This window comes from Melospiza melodia, unplaced genomic scaffold, assembly GCF_035770615.1.
Source record: "Melospiza melodia melodia isolate bMelMel2 unplaced genomic scaffold, bMelMel2.pri scaffold_35, whole genome shotgun sequence".
In the NCBI taxonomy this organism is placed as follows: Eukaryota; Metazoa; Chordata; class Aves; order Passeriformes; family Passerellidae; genus Melospiza; species Melospiza melodia.
The window spans coordinates 1,868,095-1,895,108 of NW_026948670.1; the positions used below are offsets into that span (position 1 = coordinate 1,868,095).

Genomic DNA, 27,014 nt, shown 5'->3' on the forward strand with positions numbered 1-27,014 from the left:
CTATTGTCGTGGCCGGCTCCGCAAGTTCACCAAGGGGGCGTGAAAGAGCGGATCTGGAGAGGCGAGAGAGAAGGGAGAAAGAGGATCCAGAGAGGCCGAGAGAGAAGGGCCAAAGAGGATCCTGAGAGTTCAAGAGAGAAGGGCCAAAGACCATCCCAGAGACGTTTGCTGGCTGAGGCCAGGTGGACACAGAAGCCGCCAGCGTGTCTTACTCCAGCCCGGCTTCTGCCAGCCCATTCGCATTGGCGTTGGCCCCCCTGGGCACTGCTGTCAGCCGAGGTGGTGGCACCTTGTCCCTTTTCTGCCCACCCTTAAGCCGAGGACCCGCCTTGGCGGGCACAATTGTTCAGGGCCAGAGCCCACCCGTGGTGCCCACCCGCCCTAGGATGGACCTGTTCAAGAGCACCGCTCCTGCTTGGCACCGCAGGGCTGGACAAATGTGGAGCTGCCTCTCTCCCGGCACCGACCACATGATCCTAGGGCACCTGGTGCTAAATCATTCTAGACCACCTGATTCTGCCTCAGGCTTTCAGACGGAGCACAACAGCTCCCTCACTGCCATCTATTGACAATCAGCCCTCCACACAAGCTTTTCTCGCTCTCTCTCGCACCAGCGGCCAGCCCGCTGCTCCGGTCTGTGGCGCGCTCCTCCTCCGCCTCCTCCTCCTCCTGCTCCGAGGTCTCTGTCGGCGGGCCCCGCCTTGGCGCTCTCCTCTGCGTGGCCCCCAGGCCCGAGACGTGGGCCAGGGGCTTGGCCACGCAGCCGGTAGCGGCCCTGGCTCTCCCATTGCCAGGAGCGTGGTGCGAGGGAACCCGTTTGCTGCCGTCTGTGGTCGCTGGGGTAGACCTGGTGTCTCTCCGGAGCCGGGGTAGACCTGGTGTCCCTATGGAGCTGGGGTATATCTGTTATATAGCAGGGTTTTGGGTGGACCTGTTGTCCCTCTAGATTTGGGGTAAACCTGTTGTCTCTATGGAGCTGGTGTAGATCTGTTGTCTCTATGGAGCTGAGGTAGACCTGTTGTCTCTCCAGATTTAGGGTAGACCTGTTGTCCCCCCGGGAGCCAGGGTAGACCTGTGGTCCCTCAAGATTTGGGGTAGACCTGTTGTCACTCCAGATTTGGGGTAGACTTATTGTCCCCCCAGAGCTGAGGTAGACCTGTTGTCCTTTTGGAGCCCAGGTAGACTTGTTGTCCCTCTAGATTTGGAGTAGACCTGTTGTTCCCCCATAGCTGTGGGAGACCTGTTGTGCCCCCAGAGCTTGGGTAGACTTGTTGTCCCTCTGCATTTGTGGTAGACCTGTTGTCCCTCTGCATTTGGGGTAGACCTGTTGTCCCACTGGTTTGGGGGGAGGTAGGGGGAGGGTCAGGACACTGCAAACCATCTCTGATCAGAGCTCAGCCCTTCATTTCTCTCTTCCTAGGCAAAAGCCATTCTTTGCCAACTCTTCACAAGCACTCTTTCCTCTCTGCGAGGACACAGCTGGCATGGAGAACATCAAGGCAGAAGGAACAATGACCAGAACCAATTCAATCTCAGTCAAGTGTCTTTTAGCCTAAAACTGGAAAAGGAAAGATGTGTTAAGCCTAAACCTATTGCTTTCTTGACACTTCTCCTGAGTTCATGGGAAGGACAGAAAGTGCTGGATTCAGCTGCTCACCCAAAAATCTCTTCTGAGACCAGAGCTAAGCTGGGGTGTGCAACCATGGAGCCCCAGGAGGGCCCAGCTGTGCTGCACAGGAGAGCTGCCTCAGCCATGGGTTGTTGCTGATTGCAGTTGGAGATGTTTTTCAGGTTGATGAGGCAAGTGCCTTCTCCTTGCAGGGGCTTAAATGTCCTGTAGGAATTATGGAGTGGAATCTTAAGGCTCATTGCAGTTTGTGCCTGTTTAGGACTAGTCTGGTTTGAGTTCATTGTTTTCTCCTATGTGCAGATCTTCAGGGCTGTGCTGAGGATCCCCTCTGAGCAGGGACGGCACAAAGCCTTTTCCACCTGCCTCCCTCACCTGCTCTCCCTGTTCCTCAGCACTGTCATGTTTGCTCACCTAAAGGCCTCCTGGATCTCCTCCCCATCCCTGGATCTGTCAGTGTCAGTTCTGTACTCAGTGGTGCCTCCAGCCCTGAACCCCCTCATCTACAGCCTGAGGAACCAGGAGCACAAGGCTGCAGTGTGGACACTGATGACTGGATGGTTTCAGAAACATTAAACTGCTGGTCAATTTCTGAAAATCACTTGTAATCTTTGATACTTTTTGTTAGTTTCATTTTGGAGGTTCTTTTTCTTTGTTTTAGTTTTTTCATATTGTTGACATGTTGCATGGTTTGCAAAGGTTCCTCAGGGGTGAGAGAGATAGACGAGAATCTTGACTCATGATCAGAAGGCTGGATTTATTAATTATGACATATATGATACATTATGACTATACTAAAAGGAATAGAGAGAAAAGTTCAGAAGCTGCTAAGCTAAGAATAGAATAGGAATAGAATAAACAAAAGAGCTCTCTCTGATTCTGTCCCAGAGAAAGCTCAGGCTCTGATTGGCCCTTAATTGTAAACATGGAACATGGGCCAATCACAGGTGCAGCTATTGCATTCCACAGCAGCAGACACCAATTGTTTATATTCTCTTTCTGGGGCCTCCCAGTAAGGGAAAAATCCTAAAGAAAGGATTTTCCACAAAAGATGTCTGTGACATTGACAAAGAAAAGCCACTCCTCGTGCCATTTCTCATTTTGTTTCTCTCCACCTTCCTTGTGGCCACAGTCTGTGTCAATGAGGGGCTGCACTCTTGGTGACTTTAAATTAACTAAAGGATCTCCCAGAAAAGTTTTCACTGAAGATCCCCCTTTTGTTGCCTTCCCTGGAGCTGCAGCAGCAATGTCTGTGTGCAGAGCTGGCGGCAGATCAGTGCTGGCCCAGCAGCTGTGCCCAGCAGCAGCAGCACTTGGTGTTGCCAGTGCTGCTGCCATGGCCCTGCCCCACTGCCCTGGTGGCCCTGGTGTTTCTGTAGGCCTGAGTGCTCACAGGGCCGGGCACAGCCCTGGGGGTGGCAGTGCCAGAGCTGCAGCAGGGACAGGCCATGGGCACTGCAGGGGCAGCGCTGAGGCCTCAGGCCAGGGCCTGGGAGCACCAGGCTCCTTGCCCAGGCTCTCTCAAGAACACACCCAGGCCAGTGCTCAGAACAGAAACCCCTGTGAGCAGTCCCAGGCTGGCTGTGGGCAGGCTGGGGGCAAACAGCATGGCTGGGGCTCTGCAAGGGCCCTGGGGCAGACGGGAAGGAGCAGCAGAGCAGAGGCTGATCCATCCCCAGTGCACTGCACAGCCCAGGGCAGCGTCCCAGAGCATCCTCATGGAGCTGCCAACAATATCCCCCCTCTGCAGCCCTGGCCTCTCCCCCAGCTGGCAAAGATGCCCCATCCTTGCAGGCACAGACATGGCAGCACTGGCTCAGCAGCCCCTGTTTGCATTGCACAGAGCAGGCAGGAGCACCCCCATGCTGTTGGTGTGGTGACATGAACCTGAGGGAGCACAAATGCCATCAGTCCCTGGGGCCAGCAAGGGCTGGAGGACACCAGGGAAACCACTCAGCTTTTTCCTGGCCCCTGTAGTCAGCCAGAAAGTTTGTTCCCATCAGCTGGGAATTTCCTGTCCCACTGCAGGTGCTGTTGCTTAGAGCCAGGGCTGTGTGGCAGCCACCACCGAAGTGCCCTCAGCATTTCCTCGGCTTCACCTTTGCTTTCTTTACTCTTTCCCCAGTATAAATTTCTTGCTCTTGCCCACCTCTGTTCACTGCCCTGCAAACAGCCCATCCCTGTATGCCCTTTCCTCTCTGGCCCCACTCCCCATTGCAGTTCCTGACTTAGCACCATGGGAACGTCCCTTGGGGAACAGGATCATCCTACAAGTGCTGCAGGAATTGTCTGCAGGCTCCTGCAGTGCCTCCTGCTGCTCCCTTGCCAGAGGCACCCCAGGCCAGGGGGGCCATCTGGGCTGCTGTGTCTGGCTCTGGGGCATCTTGTTCTGGGCAATGAGGAGGAGCTGCAGAGGCTCTGCAGGACTGACAGGATGGGCTTTGGGGCTGGCAGGAGAAGCTGAGGGACCTGGGCTGCTGGAGCTTCTTCAGAGGAGGCCCAGGGCTCCTCCTGCAACTGCTCCAAGGGTTCTTTCAAAGAATCCCAGAATCAGCAAGGGTGGAACAGGCCGTGGAAATCATCAAGTCCAACCTGTGCCCTGACACCACCTTTCTCCCCTGAACCTCTTCTCCAGGATAAACAGCCCCAGCTCCCTCAGCCACTCCTCACAGGACTTGTGTTCCAGACCCCTCCCCAGCCTTGTTGCCCTTCTCTGGACATGCTCCAGCCCCTCCATGTCCTTCCTAAACTGAGGGGCCCAGAAGTGGACACAGAAGTTGAGGTGCTGCCCAAGAAGTTGTGAGCACAGGGGAAGAATCAGTGCGCTGGTCATGCTGCCCACGCCATTCCTGATCCATTGGAGTTCCAGGAGTTGGATGAGGGAAATGGTGAGGAGGAGGTGGGGACAAAGTGTGATTGATTGTCAGCCATGAAGGGTCTTGATTTTCATATCTATTCAGGCTGAATTAGAAGGTGCTGGGGGTCAATATCAATTGGACATTGCTAATATCAATCTATAAACAGGAAAAAAATTTAACAGACCGGGATAATTCTCGCTATTTTTCTTTTTTTCAATTTAGCAGATTCACTTTGAATACATTTCTGAAATTTGTCTAATTAACCACAGAAGAATTGAAAACGAAAATTATTCCCACTGGCTTTTCTTGTTCTGGTGTTCTGAGCAAATTTTTGTGACCTTGTCTCACTGAATTCCTGAACTGAAGTACTCAAGAGAGAAAAGCCCTCTGGAGGATTAAAATTCATCATCAGCCTCTAAGTGGCTGAGGATCCACCCCCATCAGAGCAGCAATGAACAGAAATGGGCACAGCTTTGTGGCTGCCCCAGCTTTGGCATGGGCCCTGGGCCCTGAGCAGGAGCAGCTCTTGAGGGCCCCAAGGCTGGAGCTCTTGTGCTGCCCTGGGCAGATGGGATGGCAGCAGGGGCTGCAGAGCTCTCAGCACCTCAGCCCAAGGGGAGCAGGGCAGCCAGGGAGCCTCCTTTGGCCTTGGCCAAGCACCTTCCTCCATGACTGGGGCTGAGTCCTGTGGCAGCTGCAGCTGCTGCTGTGCCCTCGCCAGGGGCTGAAGCCATGGGGCAGTGCCCAGAGCAGCCTGGCCTGAGCAGAGCTGTGGGGCCAGAGCCTGCTGGGCTGGGCTGGGGAGAGGACCTTGGTGCTGCCCAGAGCTCAGGGAAGCTGGCAGAGCTTGCAGGGAGCTGGGCTGGACTCAGAGAGCCTGGCCCATAAACCATCAGTGTCCATCTCACCCTGGCTGAGCGTGCAGGGGCAGGACTCAGGCCAGGCCTTGTGGGGCAGGGCCAGCGCCTGTGCAAGGCATTGCAAACAGGCAAGTGGCCCAGAGAGGAGGCTGCTTTGTGCCCTTGGTGTCATGGACTAAGCAGGGAGGGGCCCAGGACATTTGTCAGTGCCAGCCTCTGTGCCCTTGCCTTGGCAGCCCTGGCTGCTGAGCCCAGCTTTGGCCTAGCCTGAGTTTTGCTATGGCCCAGCTCCATCCTCCTGCCGGTCTCAGGCCTGTTCCCAAACATGGCCAGCCCTGGCTGCCTCTCTACTGGCCTAGAGGTTGGCAGAGCCCAGGGCAGGGCTGTCTGTGCAGCCCCACAGGTGCCATGGGCTCTGCAGGAGCTGGCAGAGACTGCCCAGCAGGGAGGCATGGGGCACAGAGCCCCAAGGCTGCTGTGGGCACCACGGCACAGGGGCCGTTCCCAGCCGCAATGCTCCTGGCCTGGGCTGGGCCTGCACAGGGGCTGGGCCACCATGGCTGGTTGAGCAAAGGGCCACAAAGGGGCCACGCAGCCGCTGCTGGGGCTGACAGCAAGGCCAGGCACACACAAGCAATTGCTGAGCATGGCCTGCACTGGCCAGGCCTGACTGTGCCAAAGGCAGAGCTCAGCTGCCCTTGGGGGCTGCAGCAACCGTCCAGAGCCCAAAGAGCCTCCATGGCTGTGCTGGAGACCAAGGCTGCAGGAGGGAAATGCAGGGCTGCTGCAGGATGGGGAGGGCATTGAATTCCAGCACACAGCTCTCTGAGGATCCCGGCACCATGCTGGGCCCTGTTTCAGACTGGAGCAGAGCAGATGTTAATGGGACAGGAGCCCTGTGGGGCTGTCAGGGACCTGCAGCTTGCAAGGTGCTCTGCTCTCCCTTAGGTGCTCTCTGAGAGATCCAATCGTAACTGGGCACCTAAGGGCACAAGTGGCACTGCCTGTTCATGGGCACACAGCTGATGCCTGCCTGGAAAGGGGCACAGGTGTTAATACCCGTTCATCTCATAATATACAAGCACATTTTTATTATCTGGGTATGGGAGATTAGGGACAGGAGACTGCAAGTTCTCGCGGTGTTCGGGTAGACAGAACCCCTCACCTTTACTGTTAAAGTTACTTAGCCCCCTGTTTTGTTGGCTGTTAACTCTCGTTCTGTGATGCAAGCAGAAGCAAGGATATATAACCCTGTGTAACCATTGATAAACGCCATTTGCCATCCACCATATTGGGATTGGCTGTCAGAGGAGGCGCGAGGCACCGCCGTTAGCCCGGAGTCAAAGGGAGCCTGGACAGGGTCTCCACTTTATGCCCCACAGAGTGGCGAACCCCAGAGGCGGGGGAACGCGGAAGCGGTCGGCGGGAATAGAGAAGGTTTGCAGGACACTGCAGACACGTGCGGGCAGGAAAGAGGGGAGGGGATTTCCCCAGTTCGTAGACCCGGCACGGACACCGCTGAGCAGGGACGGAGCCAGATTGAGATTGGGGCAGCACAAGTGTCGGTCACAGGCAGAAGGGGTGTTCCCAAGATTGCGCCTGCGCTGAGACAAGCGCTGAGGAGGCGTGGTCAGGGCGAGAGCACCTGCACTCCCGTGAGGGCACAGGCAGAGATGGGGCATGGTCAGGGTGCAGAGATGTGGAAGGGGCTAGCAGCAGGCCTGTTAGCTAAAGGAGCGAGAAGTAAGAAGAAGCTGATAAGGAGCTTTCTCCAAGGCTGTAACCAAGGAGATCGAGTGAAGGAAGATAAGAGCATTCTGCAGCTGGATGAGGCATTTTTAGAAAGTTAGGAGGAGTCAGAATAACTTTTCACTAATGGCATGGTATTGAATTATTGTGGCCAATAGTTAAGGTAGAAGAAGGGTAAACAAATGGAAAGTGTATAAAAGATCAGCAATTTTCACTAATAAAGTGTTGCCTACTGTTGCCAACTGAGACTGCTTGTGGTCTCTGCTTTATGTCGTGACCACCTCGACTGCGACACTTTGGTGATCCCCAACATGATAAGAACACAGTCCGTTGGGGCCCATACGGGGTCCTAGCAATTGGCAACCATGACCCACTGGGATGTAGTGGGGGAGGCGGCATTGGTGCAGCTGAGAGTGGCAGGTGTAAGCCACAGGGAGGTCCGGACTTGATTCCCTCCAATCAAGACACCTGGAAGTAGATGAGCCACCCACTAGTAATAATGGGACAAAATTTATCTAAAGAGGAAGAAAATGTTCTGACTACATGGAATGTTTTGTTAAGAAATAAGGGAATTAATACATCAGACTATGCACTTCGTAATATATTGCTGTGGGCTAAATCACAGAATTTTGGCACTGATCCCGACACAGCATTTAGTGTTAAGGCATGGAAAAAAGTCATGGACAGACTTTGGCAAGTCATTTGAGCGGGAGATAAAACAGCTGTTGATTTAGCAGTTACTTGGAACTTGCTCTTTGAGGCTTTAAAGGAATGGAAAATAGAGAAACGGAGCAAGACGTGGACAAAGAGTCAGGACTGATAACAGAACCTGACGGGGGGGCCTCTGAGGTAGAAGGGGGTTCTGATGGGGAACTTGGTGAAGAGAGTTCTGATGCCATGGGAGTTACCTGGCACGCTGCCAAAGCTTCTGGGAAAGCTGCCAAAACTTCTGGGCAACCTCCCCTGGCCTCTTCTTATCAGACCCCTAAGCCTCCTTATCTCACACCTGCGCAGCAGCTCACGATGGTGGCTGGGTGCCTGTATATACTACACTGCTACGCCAGTTAGCTGAAATGTCTTTAGCAGAGAGAGAAACCCAGCCATCTGCCCCGCCGCTTCCCTCCTCTCTGGTCCAGCCGCCCGTCCCCCTGCTCCCCTCTGAGTGGCTTGAACAATCTGTAAGGCCGTATCCTTCTTTACCTGACAGTGACAGCAACAGCGAATCAAGTGATGAGTCGCTCGCAGTAACACCTGAGTTGGGGCAGGGAGCTCTGGTCCCTTCATCTCCTAAGAGCTCTAGCCTTACTGCCCCATGGACTTTCCTCCATGCCAAGTAACTGTGCTTCCTCGACACCCTCAGGAGTTTTGGGAATTTGTTAGGAGGAAAGCAGTTGAAGAAAAGAATTGGGACATCATAGAAAGTTTTCAAAGCAGTTCCTGGAACAGGACAGAACGACATTCATCACGTCTTTGCCTGGAGGGTTGTGCAAGACCTCCAATCCAAAGTAGCTCAGTATGGTATTAATTCCTCTGAGGTAATGAAATTGATATGTGTAATTAATGCAGATTTGCTTGCACCTTATGACATCACTCATCTTGCTACAATTCTATTCCAGCCAGGACAATATGGTGTATTTCAAGAAACTTGGAGGCGAGTGGCTGAGTGCACCACTTCAACAAATATGCAGTTGCCTCAACACGACCCTCATCATGCTGTGGGTGTTGTTTACAGGCAAGGTGGGATCCTTCGATTTTGGCACAAGCTCAGCAAATTGGCATGGGTGCTTTAACTAAAACAATGGAAATGGCAGCTCCAAAACAGAACATATATCACTATACAACAAGGGATGAGAGAACCATTTTTGCAGTTTGCAGAAATACTTGCTGCTGCTATTGAGAAACAGGTAGATGATGAAACTTTGCGAGACAAATTGTGCGTACAATTGGCTAAAGAAAATGCAAACCCAGATTGCAGAAAGATTATTGATACTTTGCCTGGGGAACCCACCTTGTCTGAAATGGTTACTGCTTGCTCGAAAGCTGGTTCAGTTGAGCATAAAATGGCAGCTTTTGCTGCAGTGCTAAGACCTCCAGCCAAGTGTTATAATTGTGGACAATGGGGGCATGTAAAGTCACAGTGCACTGTCCGGAAAACAACATTTAGGCCAAGTGCAAGCAGCGATGTTGTATGCAATCATTGTGCTAAATCTGGGCACTATGCTAAGCAATGCAGGAGTAAATATCATGCAAATGGTCAGCTATTGCTGGGAAACCCAAAGAGGAGCATGAGGGGGCACGTGGGGAAACAAATACCCCAACAACCACAACAGCAAATGCGGGCCTTCCCAGCCCTGCAAGGCTACCCATTTGTGAACAATACTCAGGGGCAACAAGCGGGTCCGCAGAGATTGATATACCCACAGCTGACACAGCAACCATTTTAACAAAAGAAATATGTAAGGTACCCCTTGATGCCTATGGTCCAATAGGACAGTGTTGCAGTGTGTTGTAATATCCTGTTTTAAACTTCCAGGTCCCTCGCCCCCTGACTGAGTGAGTCCTGTAAATCAGGCTTAACATTCCAGGAAGGTCGTCCTGTGGTTGGTCAAGTTCAAAAGATACCCCTATGCCCAGAGGTCATTGGCCTGTCTGAGTGTCATCCTCCCCTGAGACTCTGCCCCTCCCACCTGGTTGGTGGCTCACCTGTCCCTTCCCCTCCCCCTGTCCCAGAGCTTAAAAGCCCAATCAAGCCATGCAGTCGGGATTCTGTTGGAGCTGTTACTACAATTCAGACCTCTGTGACCATGGAATAAAACTCTGGATATTAACCCTCTGACAGAATCCATCTCCTTCCTCCTCACCATAGCCTGAAGCCTTCTCTCCTGAGGTAAACGGAGTTCCTAACAAGCCTGGACTTTTTCAGCTGCCCAGCTGCAACCTCCAGCAAGCTAAAGGTGTCTCTGGGGTGAAACACCACAGTTGCTGCCTTTGGCCCAGCAGCAAGGGTCAGACTAGCCCAGGCACCATCTACCTGGTAATATTGGGATTCATATTGCAATAGGATGGAGATTGAGTGCATTTTTGATAGGGAGATCAAGTACTACACTTAGAGGTATTCATGTGCATCTAGGGCTTATTGATGCTGATTATTTAGGGCAGATTCATGCCATGGTATCCATTGATGATCCTCCTGTCACTATTCAGAAAGGAACTTGCATTGCTCAACTTACACCGTTTGTGAGTTCTGTTCCAAATACAGTGGACCGAAGTCACGGCACAGGAAGCTTTGGATCAACAGGAGTACCTCAAGTGTTCTGGACTGAGAAAGTAACAGAGAGCTGTCCAGAAAAGACATGCACTCTCACCACCAGTGGATGTCATCCAGGAACTATATCAGTAACAGGTTTGATTGACACAGAAGCAGATGTCACAACACTCTTGTGACTTTGCTGGCCTCAATCGTGGCCTCTCACTCATGCAAGTTTTGGACTCCTGGGATTGGGTGGTGCTACAACAGGTGGCCTGTCAGCCATTGTAATTAATGAGAAACATCCTGATGGCCAACAAGCCAACATCAGACCCTATGTTGCTGATGCTCCTCAAAGTTTGTGGGGACGAGATTGTTTATCTCAATGGGGCGTCAAAATTACTACGAATTTTTAATGGGGGCCACTGTGTTGCAGGGCAATGAACGTCCAGTTGTACCCCTGACATGGTTGACAGATAAGCCTGTCCGGGTTCACCAGTGGCCCCGACTACTGAAAAGCTTACTGCCCTTCAAGAATTAGTTACAGAACAATTGCAAGCAGGACACATTGAGGAATCATTCAGTCCCTGGAAACCCCTGTTTTTGTAATAAAAAAGAAAGCAGGAAAATGGAGACTTTTACATGATTTATGGCAGATAAATGCTGTAATGGCAACAATGGGAGCTTTACAACCAGGCCTTCCTAAACCTACGATGATTCCACAGGAATGGCAAATAGTTGTTATTGACCTAAAAGATTGTTTCTTCACTATTCTGTTGGCTGAGCAGGACAAAGAAAAATTCGCTTTTACGGTGCCTTCTATAAATCATGCTGAACCTGATTAAAGATTAATGGAAGGTACTCCCACAAGGCATGAAAAATTTGCCAACTATTTGTCAATGGTTTGTGGCACAGGCCTTGTCGAAAGTCCGGGAGCAATTTAAAAACTCCTACTGCTATCATTACATGGATGATATCTTGTTGGCATCTGACAACAAACAACAGTTGTCAGCTCTTAAACAATGTGCTGTGACAAATTTGAAAGCTTTCGGCCTGATCATTGCTCCAGAGAAAGTGCAGTAACACATGCCTTTGACATACCTAGATATGTTGGTGACCAACACTCAAGTTATGCCTCAACCTGTAAAGTTAGACATTGATGTTAAAACATCTACTGATGTACAGAAATTGGTTGGTTTAATAGGTTGGATTCGATCATATTTCGGCATAACTAATCATCAGATGCAGCCATTGTTTGATTTGCTTTCAGGCATCACTTCCTCTACTGATGAGAGGCAATTGACCTCAGCAGCAAAAAAGACCTTAGAAGAAGTTGAATTAGCCCTAGCACACAAATTTGTTAACAGGATAGATACCTCTGTTGGTGTTCAATTGTTTATTTTGAAAGACCATGAAATACCATGTGGAATACTGTGTCAATGGAATGATAATTGGGAAGGTCAATTGCATATTCTGGAATGGATATTTTTATCTTTCAGATCTCGGAAAACAGCTCCAGGACTTTATGAGCTTTTTGCAGATATTATCATCAAGGGCCGCAGGCGTTGTCATGAGATTTTGGGACAGGACCCTGTGACCATTGTGATACCTGTACAACAGTGGTATTTTGAATGGTGCTTTCAAAATAATCATGAATTGCAATCTGCCTTATCTTGTTTTACAGGCCAAATCTCATATCATTTGCCTTCTCATCCTGTTCTAACACTGACTAAAGAGATTCCTTTTGAAGGCAAGCAAATTTGTTCTCCTGTTCCAGTGGAAGGTATAACGGTTTTTACAGATGGGTCCAGGAAAACCGGAAAAGCAGTTGTGGCTTGGAGAAAGGATGATCACTGGGAATATCAGACAGTGATTCAGCAGGGATCTCCTCAACTGGTTGAACTTTCTGCTGTTCTTTTGGCTTTTACTTTGTTTCTTGGTTCTGTAAATATAGTTACTGATTCAGTTTATGTTGCCAATTTGGTTAAGCATTTAGATCAAGCAGTGCTTTACAATATTCAAGAGAAACCATTATTTACCATATTAGTGAAGTTATGGACAGTTATTGGTGCTCGAAAACATCCTTACTTCATCATGCACATTCGCAGCCATACATCATTGCCAGGATTTTTTGCTGAAGGCAATGCCTATGTAGACTCTTTAGTAGCTGCTGCTGCAATCAAAACTATACCCAATGTGTTGCAGCAGGCAATTTTATCCCATCAATTTTTTCATCAGAAAGCTCAAGCTTTACAGCAGCAATTCAAATTGTCTACTGCTGAAGCAAAATCTATTCTTTCCTCTTGTCCTGACTGTCATATGACTCATGTCACTCAATAATATGGTACCAACCCTAGAGGTCTTTCTGCGTTAGAAGAATGGCAAACTGATGTTACAAAAATGCCAGAATTTGGTCACTTTAAGTATGTTCATGTTACAGTTGATACTTTTTCTCATGCAACGGTTGCTTCAGCATTCAGGGGAGAAAAAATTCGAGATGCTATTCGTCATTTTTATCATGCTTTTTCTTTTTTAGGTGTTCCGTGTCACGTAAAAAACAGATAATGGCCCAGCATACGCTTCGCAAAAAATGCAAGCATTCTTTCGTGCCTGGGGCATTGAGCATTCAACAGGTATTCCACATGTCCCCATGGGCCAAGAAATTATTGAAAGAGCTCACGGACTTCTTAAACGTCAGGTTCAAAAACAAAAAGGGGGAATGCAACAGAAGTCACCTCAAGTGAGATTAGATAAAGCTGTTTATGTGTTAAACTTCTTGCGTCCCTTACCTGACTCACAGTTATCTCCAATCTTTTGCCATTTTTCTTCTTTGAATTCTAAGCAACCAAATTTTCATAGAAATGTCAAGGTATGGGTCAAGGATTTCATTACTGGTATATGGTCTGGTCCAGTGGAACTGATAACCTGGGGGAGGGGTTCTGCTTGTGTTTTGACAGATAATGGTCCTTGATGGGTTCCCGCTCGTTGTGTCAAACCTTACCTAGAGCATGTGGGAAAGGACAGGATCGATGGTTCCGCAGCTGAAGCAGAACATGCGGATGACACTGGCTAAGACCATATATCAGTACTTAAAGATGGATGAAGGACAGGAACAATTGTATTAAGAATGGGAACTTTGTTGATGGTTGTAATTGTGATTTTGTGTGTCCCCTCTCAGCTTGGGTTTTTGCAAAGAGCCCTGCAAAAATCCATAACAGCTGTATTTACAGTTCAAAAAACAAAAAAAGGGGGAATTGTGGAAGGGGCTAGCAGCGGGCCTGTTAGCTAAAGGAGTGAGAAGTAAGAAGAAGAAGCTGAACCAAGGAGATTGAGAGAAGAAAGATAAGAGCATTCTGCAGCTGGATGGGAAACAACTGGAAAGTGTATAAAAGATCAGCCATTTTCACTAATAAAGTGTTACCAACTGTTGCCAATGGTTGCCAACGGTTGAAAACGGTTGCTAACGGTTGACAACTGAGACTGAGACTGAGACTGAGACTGAGACTGAGACTGAGACTGAGACTGAGACTGAGACTGAGACTGAGACTGCTTGTGGTCTCTGCTTTAATGTCATGACCGCCTCGACTGAGACAGGAACAATGTTTTCAGCACTCTAAAAATAATATAAAAACTGCTGTGCCACGCTCTCAGCTGTTACAGCCCCAAAAAGCACAGGCTGTCTTTGCTCACAGAGTCACAATTGTGGTGGGATTTCTACCACACCAGAGGACAATCAATTTTTTTGTTTTCTCCTGGAAATAACTACAGCACTTCTGGGTAGCAAGGCAAACATGAGCATCTTTTAATGGCCCTTGAAATTGGCCATGTGAAATGAGGGACACAAAGCCAAAAGCCAGCTGAACCTGTGATCTCTGAATGTCTTCACAATCTTCCCAGGAAGATGAATGGCAATCACTGTTCTGCCAGGGAAACTGCATCTGCTGGGAATGGAGTGTAGAAAATGTGCTTTCTGCTCCTCTCAGAGCCAAAATTCCTACACATTTCTTCTAAGTCCTTCTTAGAAAAGGACCATGTTCAGCTGAGTGACAGTGAAGCAAAATGGCAATCCAGGAATAAACGTTCCTGTGCACAGCATCCTCCATTCACATGGATGCTTCCTCACTGGCACACAGGAACAAGGAAGGAACAAAAATGCATCATTGTACATAAATTCAGATGTGTTGAGGGATGAACAGATCTCACAGGCATATGGAAACCTCCCCTGAAAACCCAGTCCAGGGAGAGCCTGAGCTGTTTTGTGGTTCTAGGCATGAAGATGCTCAGGATCTTCCACAGATGCTCAGGACTGTGCCTGGATCTTGCTCTGGAAATGCCAGTGGCTCAGCTGAGAGCTGTGGGGATGATTTACACTGCGCTGAGAGGGGCCACAGTCCTGCAAGGGTCTTTTATCAGGAGCAAACAGCAGCCTGGAGGATGGGGAATTCTGGGTCTGAACCACTGCTCATCCTTCACCTTCATGTGGAGCTGCCCCCAAAGTTGCCATGTATCACTTCTTATTTTTCTCCTGTTGTGTATATTTTAGAGCAGCTGTTTTATGTGGCTTTTTATGGTGATCCTGTGGGAAGCAGCCATTTGCCTGCTGTGATATCCTCACAACTAACACTAACTCCTTATTCCCTTTGTTTTTATTTGGGGTTTTTTATTTGCTTGGTTGGTTTGCATGGGTTTGTTTATTTGGGTTTTTGTCTGTTTTGGTTTGGGCTTTTTATTTATTTTTTTTATAAATGACTGGTTAAGTTGGCATAGCCAAACTCAAGAAAATGTAAACCAGGCTTGACTTTCCAGAAATTACTTTTGGCTGGGTTTAGCTGCATCCCTAGACTCAGCATCACCAGTATATTTGCAGGTTTTGCTCTGCATCATCAGCCTGCCCAGACTCTGCTTGGTGTTTCACAAATGGAGAAGACAGTGGACATTGTGCCAAGCTTCCTTTCAAACAGAAAAACCATGAGCATGACAGAAAAGAAGACAAAAATAAAATTCACCAGTTAGAACAAGTGTCCCACCATCTTTCCCTCCACTGTTATTAATTTTGTACATTTAGAGGCAAATCTGGGTCTAAAACTTCCATCTCTCAGTTCCTGATGCTATTTGCTACCCTTCAGCCTTGACATCCCCTGATCTGACTGACTGCTGTCCAAGTGGGACTGGGGATGCTCAGCCTGAAAAGAGGAGACACTGGGAGGCCCCACTGTGGCTGTGCAGGACTGGGAGGGTCCCACAGGAAAGAAGAGGGCAGAGTGTTTAACAGGGCCTGTGGTGACAGGACAAGGGGGATGGCTTTCAGCTGCCAATTGATTGAAGCTGGATCTAAGGAAGCTGCTGTTTTACACTGAGGACAGTGAGACACTGGCCCAGGCTGGGAACAGAGGTTGTCCTGGTTTAGGGCAAATTTGTTAAAGAATCTGCAAAGGAGGGCCCCTCCAGAAAGCAAAACCCACACAGCCCCTCCGCCCAACCGGTTTGGGAAAGAATTCCTTGGAGAGAGGTGGAAAGAACCTGTTTATTTCAGGCACAGCACCCCCCAGCACACAAAATGAACAATACCCGATGATACCGCTCTGACAAAGATGACAAATCGGAAAGTCTCTTTCAGGGGTGGTTGCTCTGTTCTCAGTCCCTCCAGCGCTGGGCCAGCTGTTGCAGCCAAACGGTGTTCCCGGGTCCCAGTCCGGGGCAGGTTCGAGATGGTCACAGGAACAGGAGAGGAGAAACAGTCTGGGAAGGAATTTGGACTGTTTAGCTAGACTAGCTAATAAGCAGAAGCAAAAGCGAGAGCAGAAGCAAGAGCAGAAAAGCAAGCAAGCAAAGCAGCAAGCTGAAAGCAAGAAGTGAAAAACAGGCCTATGTACTGCCTGTCTCTGTGTCCCTGATAAGAGAAATCCAAACAAAACTTCCACTCTTCAGAGTTGGTCTTGAAGGCACCGAACAGATGAACGGGGATACAACATCATAACATCACCCCAGGACATTCCACCCCTTATCCCCATATCATCAACATACTACAACACATCATGCATTATTCATACAAAATTTCCATCTGTTTCCCCAAAATTACAAGCAATACCCATCATGCCTTCATCACATCCCCACACTGGACCACTGAATCCAGGCCCTATATTACAGAGCTGCAGGATTCCCCCTTGTCACTTTAGTCACTTAAAGCTCCATCTATCACTTGCTCAGACCTTTGACACTTAGACATTTCCTTCTCCATCTTCCACTTGCCCAGACCTTCAACTCTTACACATTTCCTTCTATCTCATGTCTGTATGGTTTAATGTACAGACAATGGCAGTAACATCCAATGAACAGTGATATTGCACATCATTCTTACCCCACAATCAGATCTCCCGGAGGTACGCATCGTGTTGTTCCATCTCTTTGCATTATACACCACGTGCAACCTGGTCCCTGAGCAAAGACAACCCCACGAATGGGTTTGTCTGTACTCGAGGCAGAATTGATCCACACAGTCTTCCCTAACAAACCTCTGATATGTACCACTGGGACTTTGTCTCCTTCTATTGCATTCAGGGACTCAGACTGGGCAGGATCTGCTCGGTTGGTGAAACCTCGGGTGTTAACTAACCAGGTGGCCTTTGCTAAATGCTGCTCCAAATTCTTGAAAGATCCCCCACCCAAAGCTTTCAACTGGGTTTTTAGTAGTCCATTGTACCTCTCCACTTTTCCTGCAGCTGGTGCATGGTAAGGGATATGGTACACCCACTCAATGCCATGTTCCCTAGCCCAGGTGTTGATACGGCTGTTCTTGAAATGAGTCCCGTTGTCAGACTCGATCCTCTCAGGGGTGCCATGTCTCCACAGAACTTGCTTTTCAAGGCCCAGGATGGTGTTCCGGGCTGTAGCATGAGACACAGGGTAGGTTTCCAACCATCCAGTGGTGGCTTCCACCATGGTCAGCACGTAGCACTTGCCCTGGCGTGTCTGGGACAGTGTGATGTAGTCAATCTGCCAGGCCTCCCCATACTTGTACTTGGACCACCGCCCACCGTACCACAGGGGCTTCACTCGCTTGGCCTGCTTGATGGCAGCACACGTCTCACAGTCATGGATAACCTGAGAAATACTGTCCATGGTTAGATCCACCCCTCGGTCTCGTGCCCATTTATAGGTGGCATCTCTGCCCTGGTGGCCTGAGGCATCATGGGCCCATCGAGCTAGGAACAACTCTCCCTTATGTTCCCAATCTAGGTCTATTTTGGACACCTCTATCTTTGCAACTTGGTCTACCTGCTCATTGGTTTGGTGCTCCTCATTGCCCCTACTCTTGGGGACATGGGCATCAACATGGCAGACTTTCACAGGTAGCCTCCATACCCTGGTAGCAATGTCTTTTCACTCATCAGCAGCCCAAATTTGTTTCCCTCTACGTTGCCAGTTAGCCTTTTTCCACCTCTCCAGCCATCCCCACAGAGCATTGGCTAGCATCTATGAATCAGTATAAAGGTAGAGCTTTGGCCACTTCTCTCTCTCAGCAATGTCTAGGGCCAGTTGAACAGCTCTGAGTTCAGCAAGTTGGCTTGATCCAACTTCTCCTTCGGTAGCTTGTGCAACCTGTCCTGTGGGGCTCCATATGGCTGCTTTCCACTTCCGGTTCATCCCTACGATGCGACAGGAACCGTCAGTGAAAAGAGCGTAGCGTGTTTCCTCTGGGGGCAGTTGGTTATAGGGAGCAGCCTCTTCAGCACGTGTCACTGGTTCTTGTTCCTCTTCATCTGTGACACCAAAATTCTCACCTTCGGGCCAATTTGTAATTACCTCCAAAATCCCAGGGCGATTCAGTTTACCTATACGGGCACACTGAGTGATGAGAGCAATCCACTTGCTCCATGTAGCACTGGTGGCATGGTGAGTGGAAGGAACCTTGCCTTTGAACATCCACCCCAGCACCAGTAGTCGGGGTGCCAGGAGGATTTGTGCTTCAGTGCCTATTACCTCCGAGGCAGCCTGGACTCCTTCACAGGCAGCCAGGATTTCTTTCTCTGTTGGAGTATAGTTGGCCTCAGACCCTCTGTAGCTTCGACTCCAAAATCCCAGTGGTCGACCCCGAGTCTCCTCAGGCACCTTCTGCCAAAGGCTCCAGGACAAGCCATGGTTCCCGGCTGCAGAGTAGAGCATGTTCTTTACCTCTGGTCCTGTCCTGACTGGGCCAAGGGCTACTGCATGAGCAATCTCCTGCTTGATCTGGACAAAGGCTTGTTGCTGCTCAGGGCCCCACTGGAAATTGTTCTTCTTGCGGGTGACCAGGTAAAGAGGGCTCACGATCTGACTGTACTCAGGAATATGCATCCTCCAAAAACCTATTACACCCAAGAAAGCTTGTGTCTCTTTCTTATTGGTGGGTGGAGACATTGCTGTGATCTTGTTGATGACATCTATAGGAATCTGACGCCATCCATCTTGCCACTTCATGTGAAGGTCCGCCCGTAATTAATGGGTGACGAATGATTTTTGGGTGCAAAAATAACCAATAAAGGCACAGGGGTTTTTCAGTAATAAATCAACAAAATGCAATTTTATTGATGATAACCACAGCTAAATATGCATTTGGTTAGGGGATCCGGGGAAGAGAAGGGTAGGACAAGGAAAAAGGGAGGAAAGAAGGTCAGGGAATGGGGTATAGCTACCAAAACGTGATGTCTTCAGGGTCCCACTGCCGAAACTCGCTGGTGCACACTTTGGGGAGATCTCGAAGGGCAGTCGAACCGAATCCCAAGATATACTCTTCTTGGTTGGGGGAAAGGTGGCTGAAATTAGGTTTCCATGGAGGGGAGAAGAAGAGGAACAGGAAGAGGGGGTGAGACAGTTCCATTGTTTTCATGGCCAAATGCTCACAGGTACATTTACCCTGGGCAGGTTTTTCCCCCCTCCCTGAGTTGGGAGGGGGTACAGTCCCAGTCTCTGGAAGGAGGTTGCCATGGGGGTGCCAATAGGGTGACAGAGGGGTTCTTGGTTCCTTGATGAGGGGATTTGCATCTCTGTTGGTCCGTCACGGTGGTTGAAGACAGGCAAGAGGGGTCTTCTCATGGAGTGGGGGGGAGCGACCCCAGAGCTCAGTCCAGCCAGGCCAGGAGTTTGGAAGAAAGTCCAGTTCAATTGTCCAGAAAAGGGCAGCATGCCCCCTTCGAGTACAGCATGGCATGTTCTGCAAACATCACCTATGAACATACTAGATAAGCATGAGACTTTCTTTCCCAAGTGGCTCAACAGTTTTAACCCTTCAGTAGTCTTTTCCTCATGACAATTGTGAGGCAAAAAATGAACGATTTTCGGATGGACTTCTACACTTCACTCCCAGGAATTGAATCTCACGAGCTTGTCCCTTTACTTTGCTCTTTTTAATGGCGAAACCAGCTCCCAGGAAGATCTGGATGATTTCCTTCCCTTTCTCAAACACTTCTGCAGCTGTGTTCCCACACACAATGATGTCATCAATATACTGCAGATGTTCTGGAGCCTCACCCCTTTCTAGTGCAGTCTGGATCAGTCCATGGCAGATGATGGGGCTGTAGTTCCCCACCTGGGGCAGTTGGTTCCAGGTGTACTGCACTCCCATCCATGTGATAGCAAACTGAGGCCTGCATTCTGCTGCCAGAGGAATGGAGAAAAATGCATTGGCAATGTCTGTAGTGGCATACCACCTTGCTGCCTTGGACTCAAGCTCATACTGGAACTCTAATATGTCTGGCACTCAGTGGTGGAGTCACTTCATTCAATGCACGATAGTCCACAGTCAATGTCCATTCTCCTTCAGATTTTCGCACAGGCCAAATGGGGCTGTTGAAGGGTGAGTGCGTCTTGCTGACCACCCCTTGGCTCTCCAGCTCTCGGATCATCTAATGGATGGGGATCACAGCATCTCGAGTGGTCCTATACTGCCGTCGATGCACTATGGAAGTGGCAATTGGCACTCGTTGCTCTTCTCCCATCAGGCATCCTACTGCAGATGGATTCTCAGATAACCCAGGCAAGGTGTTCAATTGCTGGATGCCCTCTGTCTCTACAGCAGCTATTCCAAATGCCCATCTGAGTCCTTTTGGGTCTTTGAAGTACCCGAAGGTAGTCCGAAGGTAGTCGATGCCCAAAATACATGGGGCCTCTGGACCAGTCACAATAGGATGCTTCTTCCACTCATTTCCCGTAAGGCTCACATCAGCTTCCACCAAAGTGAAATCCTGGGATCCCCCTGTCACACCAACAACAGAAACAGACTCTGTCCCCACATGTCTTGATACGATTAATGTACATTGCGCACCAGTATCGACCAAAGCTTTGTACTCTTGTGGTTCCAATGTGCCAGGCCAACAAATCCACACAGACCAGAAAACACGATTTTCCCTGGCCTCTACCTGGCTAGACGCAGGGCCCCTCTAAGCCTGGTTATCCTTCTTTCCCTGGGCATATGTTTTGGATGTTCCTTCGAGGGTATCAGACATGTCATCATCATCATACCTGGCCGTTCAGCTACGGGCAACTGGAGCAGCTTTCCTTCTGGTGGTTTCCTTCAGTTCACGCACCCATCGTGCCAGAACAGCAGTAGGTTTCCTATCCCACCTTCTCATGTTTCCCCACAATCATGCAGGTAAAACCACAGCTCAGCTCGTGGGGTGTACCTTCTCTCACCATCTGGGAAACGTCTGCCTTGGATACCGGAACCTCAGATCTGTACTGCTGAAATTTGGAGAAGGTCTTCTTTAATCTCCTCTCTAAGCTTCTTATGGTTCTCCTCTATCTTATCCTCTAAGTTCTGCAGATGTGTTTCTACCGCTGCGATTCTGGCATGTGTCGGGCCATGTACAGCATCTGCATATGCTCGGAGCTTCCTTGTCCTGTCAAGCACAGTCTCACCCCTCTCATCCCTCTTCATGATGGCTAAGGCAGAAGCATATTCATGTGGCCCAAGTCATACGAGTTTTCAGCACATCACAGATATGCATGGTACTAAGTCTGGTTTCCTGGTTGTTACATCATCTGAGAAGATAATCTCTGCCACTGCCATTTCTCTCAGGCATTGGATCCCTTTCTCTATTGTCTTCCACTGAGTTTGCTGCATATAGAGATCGTCTGCACACAGGTATCTTTCTGCTACACTTCTTAGGACCCATTCCCAGAGGCTGTGAGAGTTAGCCCCCCTCATCATTCCTTGGTCTATGACAGGATCCTGTGACAGGGATCCCAAATGCCTGGCTTCAGTGTCATCCAGAATTGTAGCCTTGCCTGCAGCGTTCCAGAGACGGACCAGCCAACTAATTATGGATTCATCAGGTCGTCTGGTGTAATCCTTCCATAGGCCACGGAGGTCCTTCAGGGAAAAGGACTCAATATTTGCATCTGATCTTGCACCTGCTGCTTTGACTCCTGATTTTATGTCAGGAGGCATTGAGGTTCCTTCTCCTTCACCTTCATCATCATCATCATCGTCCACTGGTCGATTGGTCTTGTCCGTGCATTTCCCACTTCTAGTGCTGGCAGCAACAGCCATGGATTTAGATGCTGGCTTCGAGCCTGGAGTGTTAGCTGCAGCCTGAGTCACCGGGACAGTTGCTGATTTATCTCCCTGCCCCCCTGCCTCTGTCTGCTGCCCGACAGTATCTAGCAGTGTGTGATAAGCATATGCCAGGGCCCAGCTCACTGCAATGACCTTCCTCTCCTTAGGCTCATCCTGGTACTTCTCTTTCAGATATTTCCCCACCTCAGCTGAGTTCTGAATTTGTTCATGGGGAAAATCCCAGACCATAGGGTCAGAGAATTCCTTCAGGATTTGGCCCATATCCTCCCATTTCCCACACCACTTAGTATTTTCCACACCGGGGTCTACTCCTGAGTCAGGGGCCTCATCAGCCCGTCTAGAAATCTCAGCCCTCATTCTAGAGAAGCAGCAGGCTGTATACAGGAAGGTTACCAGATTGAATACCAGGAAGATGGTTTCTTTAACATTTAGGGGAAACTGAATATCCTTCACTAGTGATGCAACTGATTCACAGGAGAAGAAGGAAAGCAGAGGCTGAAAACCTCATTCCCTCCTGCTCCTCCTGCAACAAACTGGATGCATAACCATAGCCATGAACCATTCATACCTGGAGCAGACCCTAGCATGTTTATAAACTTCTTGCACATTATTGCCACCAAGCCCAGCAGGATAGCTACTCTGGTCACTGCCCCTCTGATGTAAAAACTACGTATTAGGGGCAATACTAAAGCTATTTCTGGATAAGAAAATAAACCTAGGGACCAGAGAGGTATTAAAATCTCAAAAAACCCTAGGGACCAGAAATGCATGCAAACCTTCACCCCAATAAACATTATGAATTCAAAAAGCATGGCTATTAGCTGATTTAAACAAACACAGAGTAATAGCAACTAAAATGCAGTCAAAACAGGGTTTTTCCACTCTCTCTCTCGCCCCACGTTTGGGCACCAATATTTTGTCCTGGTTTAGGGCAAATTTGTTAAAGAATCTGCAAAGGAGGGTCCCTCTGGAAAGCAAAACCCACATGGCCCCTCCCCCCAACCGGTTCGGGAAAAAATTCCTTGGAGAGAGGTGGAAAGAACCTGTTTGTTTCAGGCACAGCACCTCCCAGCAGACAAAATGAACAATGCCTGATGACACCGCTCTGACAAAGATGACAAAATCAGAAAGTCTCTTCCGGGGGTGGTTGCTCTGTTCTCAGTCCCTCCGGCGCTGGGGCAGCTGCTGCAGCTGAACGGTGTTCCCGGGTCCCAGTCCGGAGCAGGTTTGAGATGGTCACAGGAACAGGAGAGGAGAAACAGTCCAGGAAGGAATTTGGACTGTTTAGCTAGAACTAGGTAATAAGCAGAGGCCAAAGCAGAGCAGAAGCAAGAGCAGAAAAGGGAGCAAGCAAAGCAGCAAGTTGAAGCAAGAAGTGAAAAACAGCCCTATGTACTGCCTGTCTCTGTGTCCCTGATAAGAGAAATCCAAACAAAACTTCCACTCTTCAGAGCCAGTCTTAAAGGCACAGAACAGATGAATGGGGATACAACATCATAACGTCACCCCAGGACAAGAACCAAGGAGGCCATTTTGACAGTACAGAACCCAATGGAAACAAGGGTCCATTGTTCTACAGCAGGACCTCATGGAGCCAAGGGGCCTTTGTGAAACTGTGGGGCATAATAGAGCCAAGGACACCACTGATACTGAAACAAACTGGACAGAAATTTCTGAACAGAGTTTGGAGTATTTGAAAGCAGGTATTCTTTATTACAGTATGGTTGTCCCTTGGGCCATCCTCCCTCCATTGGAGTGCATTAAGCATTGAATGAACAGAGTTTTTATCACACACACTGATTATGTATCCATTAGCTATCTCCACTTCCTTTGAGTTTATTTGACATAGTTGCACCCCTTATCACAAATCCTTTCATGGTTCTTTGGGTTTTGTCTTCAACATCCAGTGTCCTTTTTAGGCGGCTGTTCCTTGAACCCTCCTTTTGAGTAAGAGCAATATTATTGTTTTGCATAACTTCTGCTTTGTCAACCATGCAGAGCTGGCATCCTGCTTGTATTTGTGTGACTTCTGTTTGCCAGAGGTACATCCTCAATCAGTTTCTCCAAGGCTGTTCTGTTCTGTTCTGCTGTCCTTGACAAGAGTAAATGTTCTGTTCTCCTGTCCTTGTCTCAGTGCTCCCACGCATGAGGCATCTGCAACCCCCCTAACCTATGGGTCTGGGGTGGGCAAGTGTTCCTGGGGAACAGGGATGGGACAGCTGGGCTGGGCTGACCCAAGGGATGTTCCATTCCATGTCACACCATGATCCACAATCAACTGAGAGAAGCGGGGGGCACAAGGGGGGTAGGGGATTCTTTTCTTTTTAAGACATTTTTCTTTCAAAACAGCACCTACACATACAGAATCCTCTCCTGCCATAATGTGATTAAACATTTTCTGCTGATTAGAGATTTCCGGTGGATTTGCTTTTCTTCTGTTTGTGGCCTTTGCTTTTTGTGGTTGGTTTGTTTGTGGGGTTTTTGTGTTGCTGTGGGTAGATCTTGCTTTGTTTTTTTAATTTGGTTTGGGGTCTTTTTTTTTCATTTGGTTTGGGTTTTTCCCTATTGAACTGTCTTTCTTCTGATGCATAAATTTCTCTGCCTCTTCTTGGGGCTTGCTTGGCACCTGATGGCAAGACAAATTTACCCAATTCAGTCACCTTGCCCAATTACATTTTGCAGTCACCATGAACTAGATGAGTTCAGTCACAGACTCCCTGCAATTTGGCAGCATCCACAAAGGAATTGAAGGTACATTTCATGCGGGTTTAGAGACAATAGAAATATTCCACAGTGGTGGCCAAGGGCTGGTCAGTGAGGGATGTCACCAGGGTGTGGCTGCCAAGAGGACTCTGTACCATGGATGACATCTGACCCTCATTGTTCAGCCAAATTCCCACCCAGCCCATGTTCCATGCCTTCAGCCCAGCTCTCTCCAGTCTGGCTCTGAGGAGACGACAGCAGACCCTGTCCCAGGCCTGGCAGAAGTCTGGGCACACAACATCCCCTTCTTTTCCCTCCCACGTGGGTTCTGCAGTCCCTGCCCCATCCTGCCAGTGCCTGGAATGGCTGCAGGAGGATTTGCCACATCCCCTTCCCTACTGAGCCTGAGCAGGCTGTGACTCTCCCAGTCCCCCTCCCTGCTCTGTTTACAGACTGGTTCCATGTCTGCCCTTCCCAAGTGCCCAGGACTCTCTGGGATGGCTCTGGCCTTTCCAAGGGGTTTGAGAGAGGTCCCACAGTGACACTGCCCAGCCTTCTCAACAGCCCTGACACCAAAGGCCTTTTCCAGCTCCCTCAGTTCCAGGTCAGTGCCCAGAACACAGCACAGCCCTGTCCAGGTCCTCGGGCTGGTTCAGAAGGGAGGCAGCTCTGATTTCTCCCTACAGACCCTCACTGTATCCAATGTCTGTCTGTGCAGTCCATGGCTGCCCTGAACATTTTTTCCTGGAGCCTCCCTGCCTGGGATATTTCTCTCTATGCAGTCCTAACCACAACCCAGCAAAGAATTCAGGTGTTTTCCCAGAGGACGTTATTTCCAGAGTGACGTGGCCTCAAGGCCCTCTTTGTGCCACTGGAGTTGTGCCACCCCCGGGTGCTGCTGATGGTGTTTGTGCTCACTGGGGTTCATCTCCCCCCCACACACGATGCACTGCTGAGATCTCCTCAGTACAGAGCAAACATAGCCTGCTGGCCTGGTCACTTGGTGTCCCTCCGTGCAGGGACAAAATACTTCCTGCAGGTGAGGGCAGAGGCCAGTGCTGGCAATGGTGGTTGCAGGGGCTGGTGTGGGACAATTGCCCTGGGGCACCTTCCCAGGCTGTCCCAGAACAGAGACACAGCCCAGGCCCTGCTCTGCTGCTGCCTCAGGTCCATGCCAGGAGCTCTGGCTGTGCCAGGACACTGCTGTGAGCCCCCCTTGCACACTCCCCCCCTGCCCCAGGCACTGGGTTTTGCTGTGCCAGGGCATTCCTGGAGCACTTTGCTGACAGCAGCTCTGGAGCAGAGCGAAGCCCCCCTGCCCTGCCCTCAGGAGATGCCCTTTGCTGATGGAGCTGCTGTGCTGGAGCCCAGCTGTGTCCCAGCAGTGCCCAAGGCCTGGCCCTGCCTGTGGCCACAGCAGGGAAACGCAGCAGGACAGTGACCAAGCAGCCAGAGCACTCCGGCCTTACAGCCACAGCAGGGCTGGGAATGACAGGGTGGAGTTGGGCAGAACAGCTCTGAAAGGACCAATCCCTGCTGCTCCCTGGCCATGCTGCTCTGCTGGGACTGTTTTCTCCTTCTCCCCTCAAACTTCATGCAGGTCTCAGAGCTGGGAGACCAGATAAAACAGGCACTGCAAGGTATTTTATTTTCTTCAAATAACGCAATAGCCCAAGCCCTAGTTTGCAGAGCTTATGGGTCACATTCAAGAGGCAGACAGTGAATTTGATGGGGGGATTAAAAAGTTTCATTGAGGATAGTTTTTTAAGAGAAAAACCCACTGAAGATTACCAAAGGACATGGGAACGTCTGTTGGCCTGTCACAAGTTCTATTTCAAAAGCTATGAAGTAGAAAATGGGAAATTGGTGGCTTCAGAAATCATCCATTCATCATTTTCCACAGGGCAGCCTTGAGCTCCTGGTTCCTCAGGCTGTAGATGAGAGGGTTCAGGGCTGGAGGCACCACTGAGTACAGAACTGACACCACCAGATCCAGGGATAAAGAGGAGATGGAGGGGGGCTTCAGGTGGGCAGAAAAGCCAGTGCTGACAAACAGGGAGACCACCGCCAGGTGAGGGAGGCAGGTGGAAAAGGCTTTGTGCCGTCCCTGCTCAGAGGGGATCCTCAGCACGGCCCTGAAGATCTGCACATAGGAGAAAACAATGAACACAAAACATGTGAGTTCTAAACAGGCACTAGCAGCAAGAAGCCCAAGTTCCCTGAGGTAGGATTTGGAGCAGGAGAGTTTGAGGATCTGTGGGATTTCACAGAAGAACTGGCCCAGGGTATTGCCATGGCACAGGGGCAGGGAAAATGTATTGGCTGTGTGCAGCAGAGCAATGAGAAAGCCAATGGCCCAGGCAACTGCTGCCATGTGGGCACAAGCTCTGCTGCCCAGGAGGGTCCCGTAGTGCAG

General features: G+C 49.7%; 1 protein-coding gene across 1 annotated transcript; it reads right to left on the reverse strand.

Moving 5' to 3' along the window:
- LOC134434351 (olfactory receptor 14A16-like) lies at positions 1-27,014 on the reverse strand (the record flags this gene model as incomplete). Its single annotated transcript, XM_063183021.1, has 3 exons — positions 1-53; positions 612-750; positions 26,553-27,014. Coding segments are annotated over 3 exons (654 nt in total), but the record flags the coding sequence as incomplete, so codon positions are not given.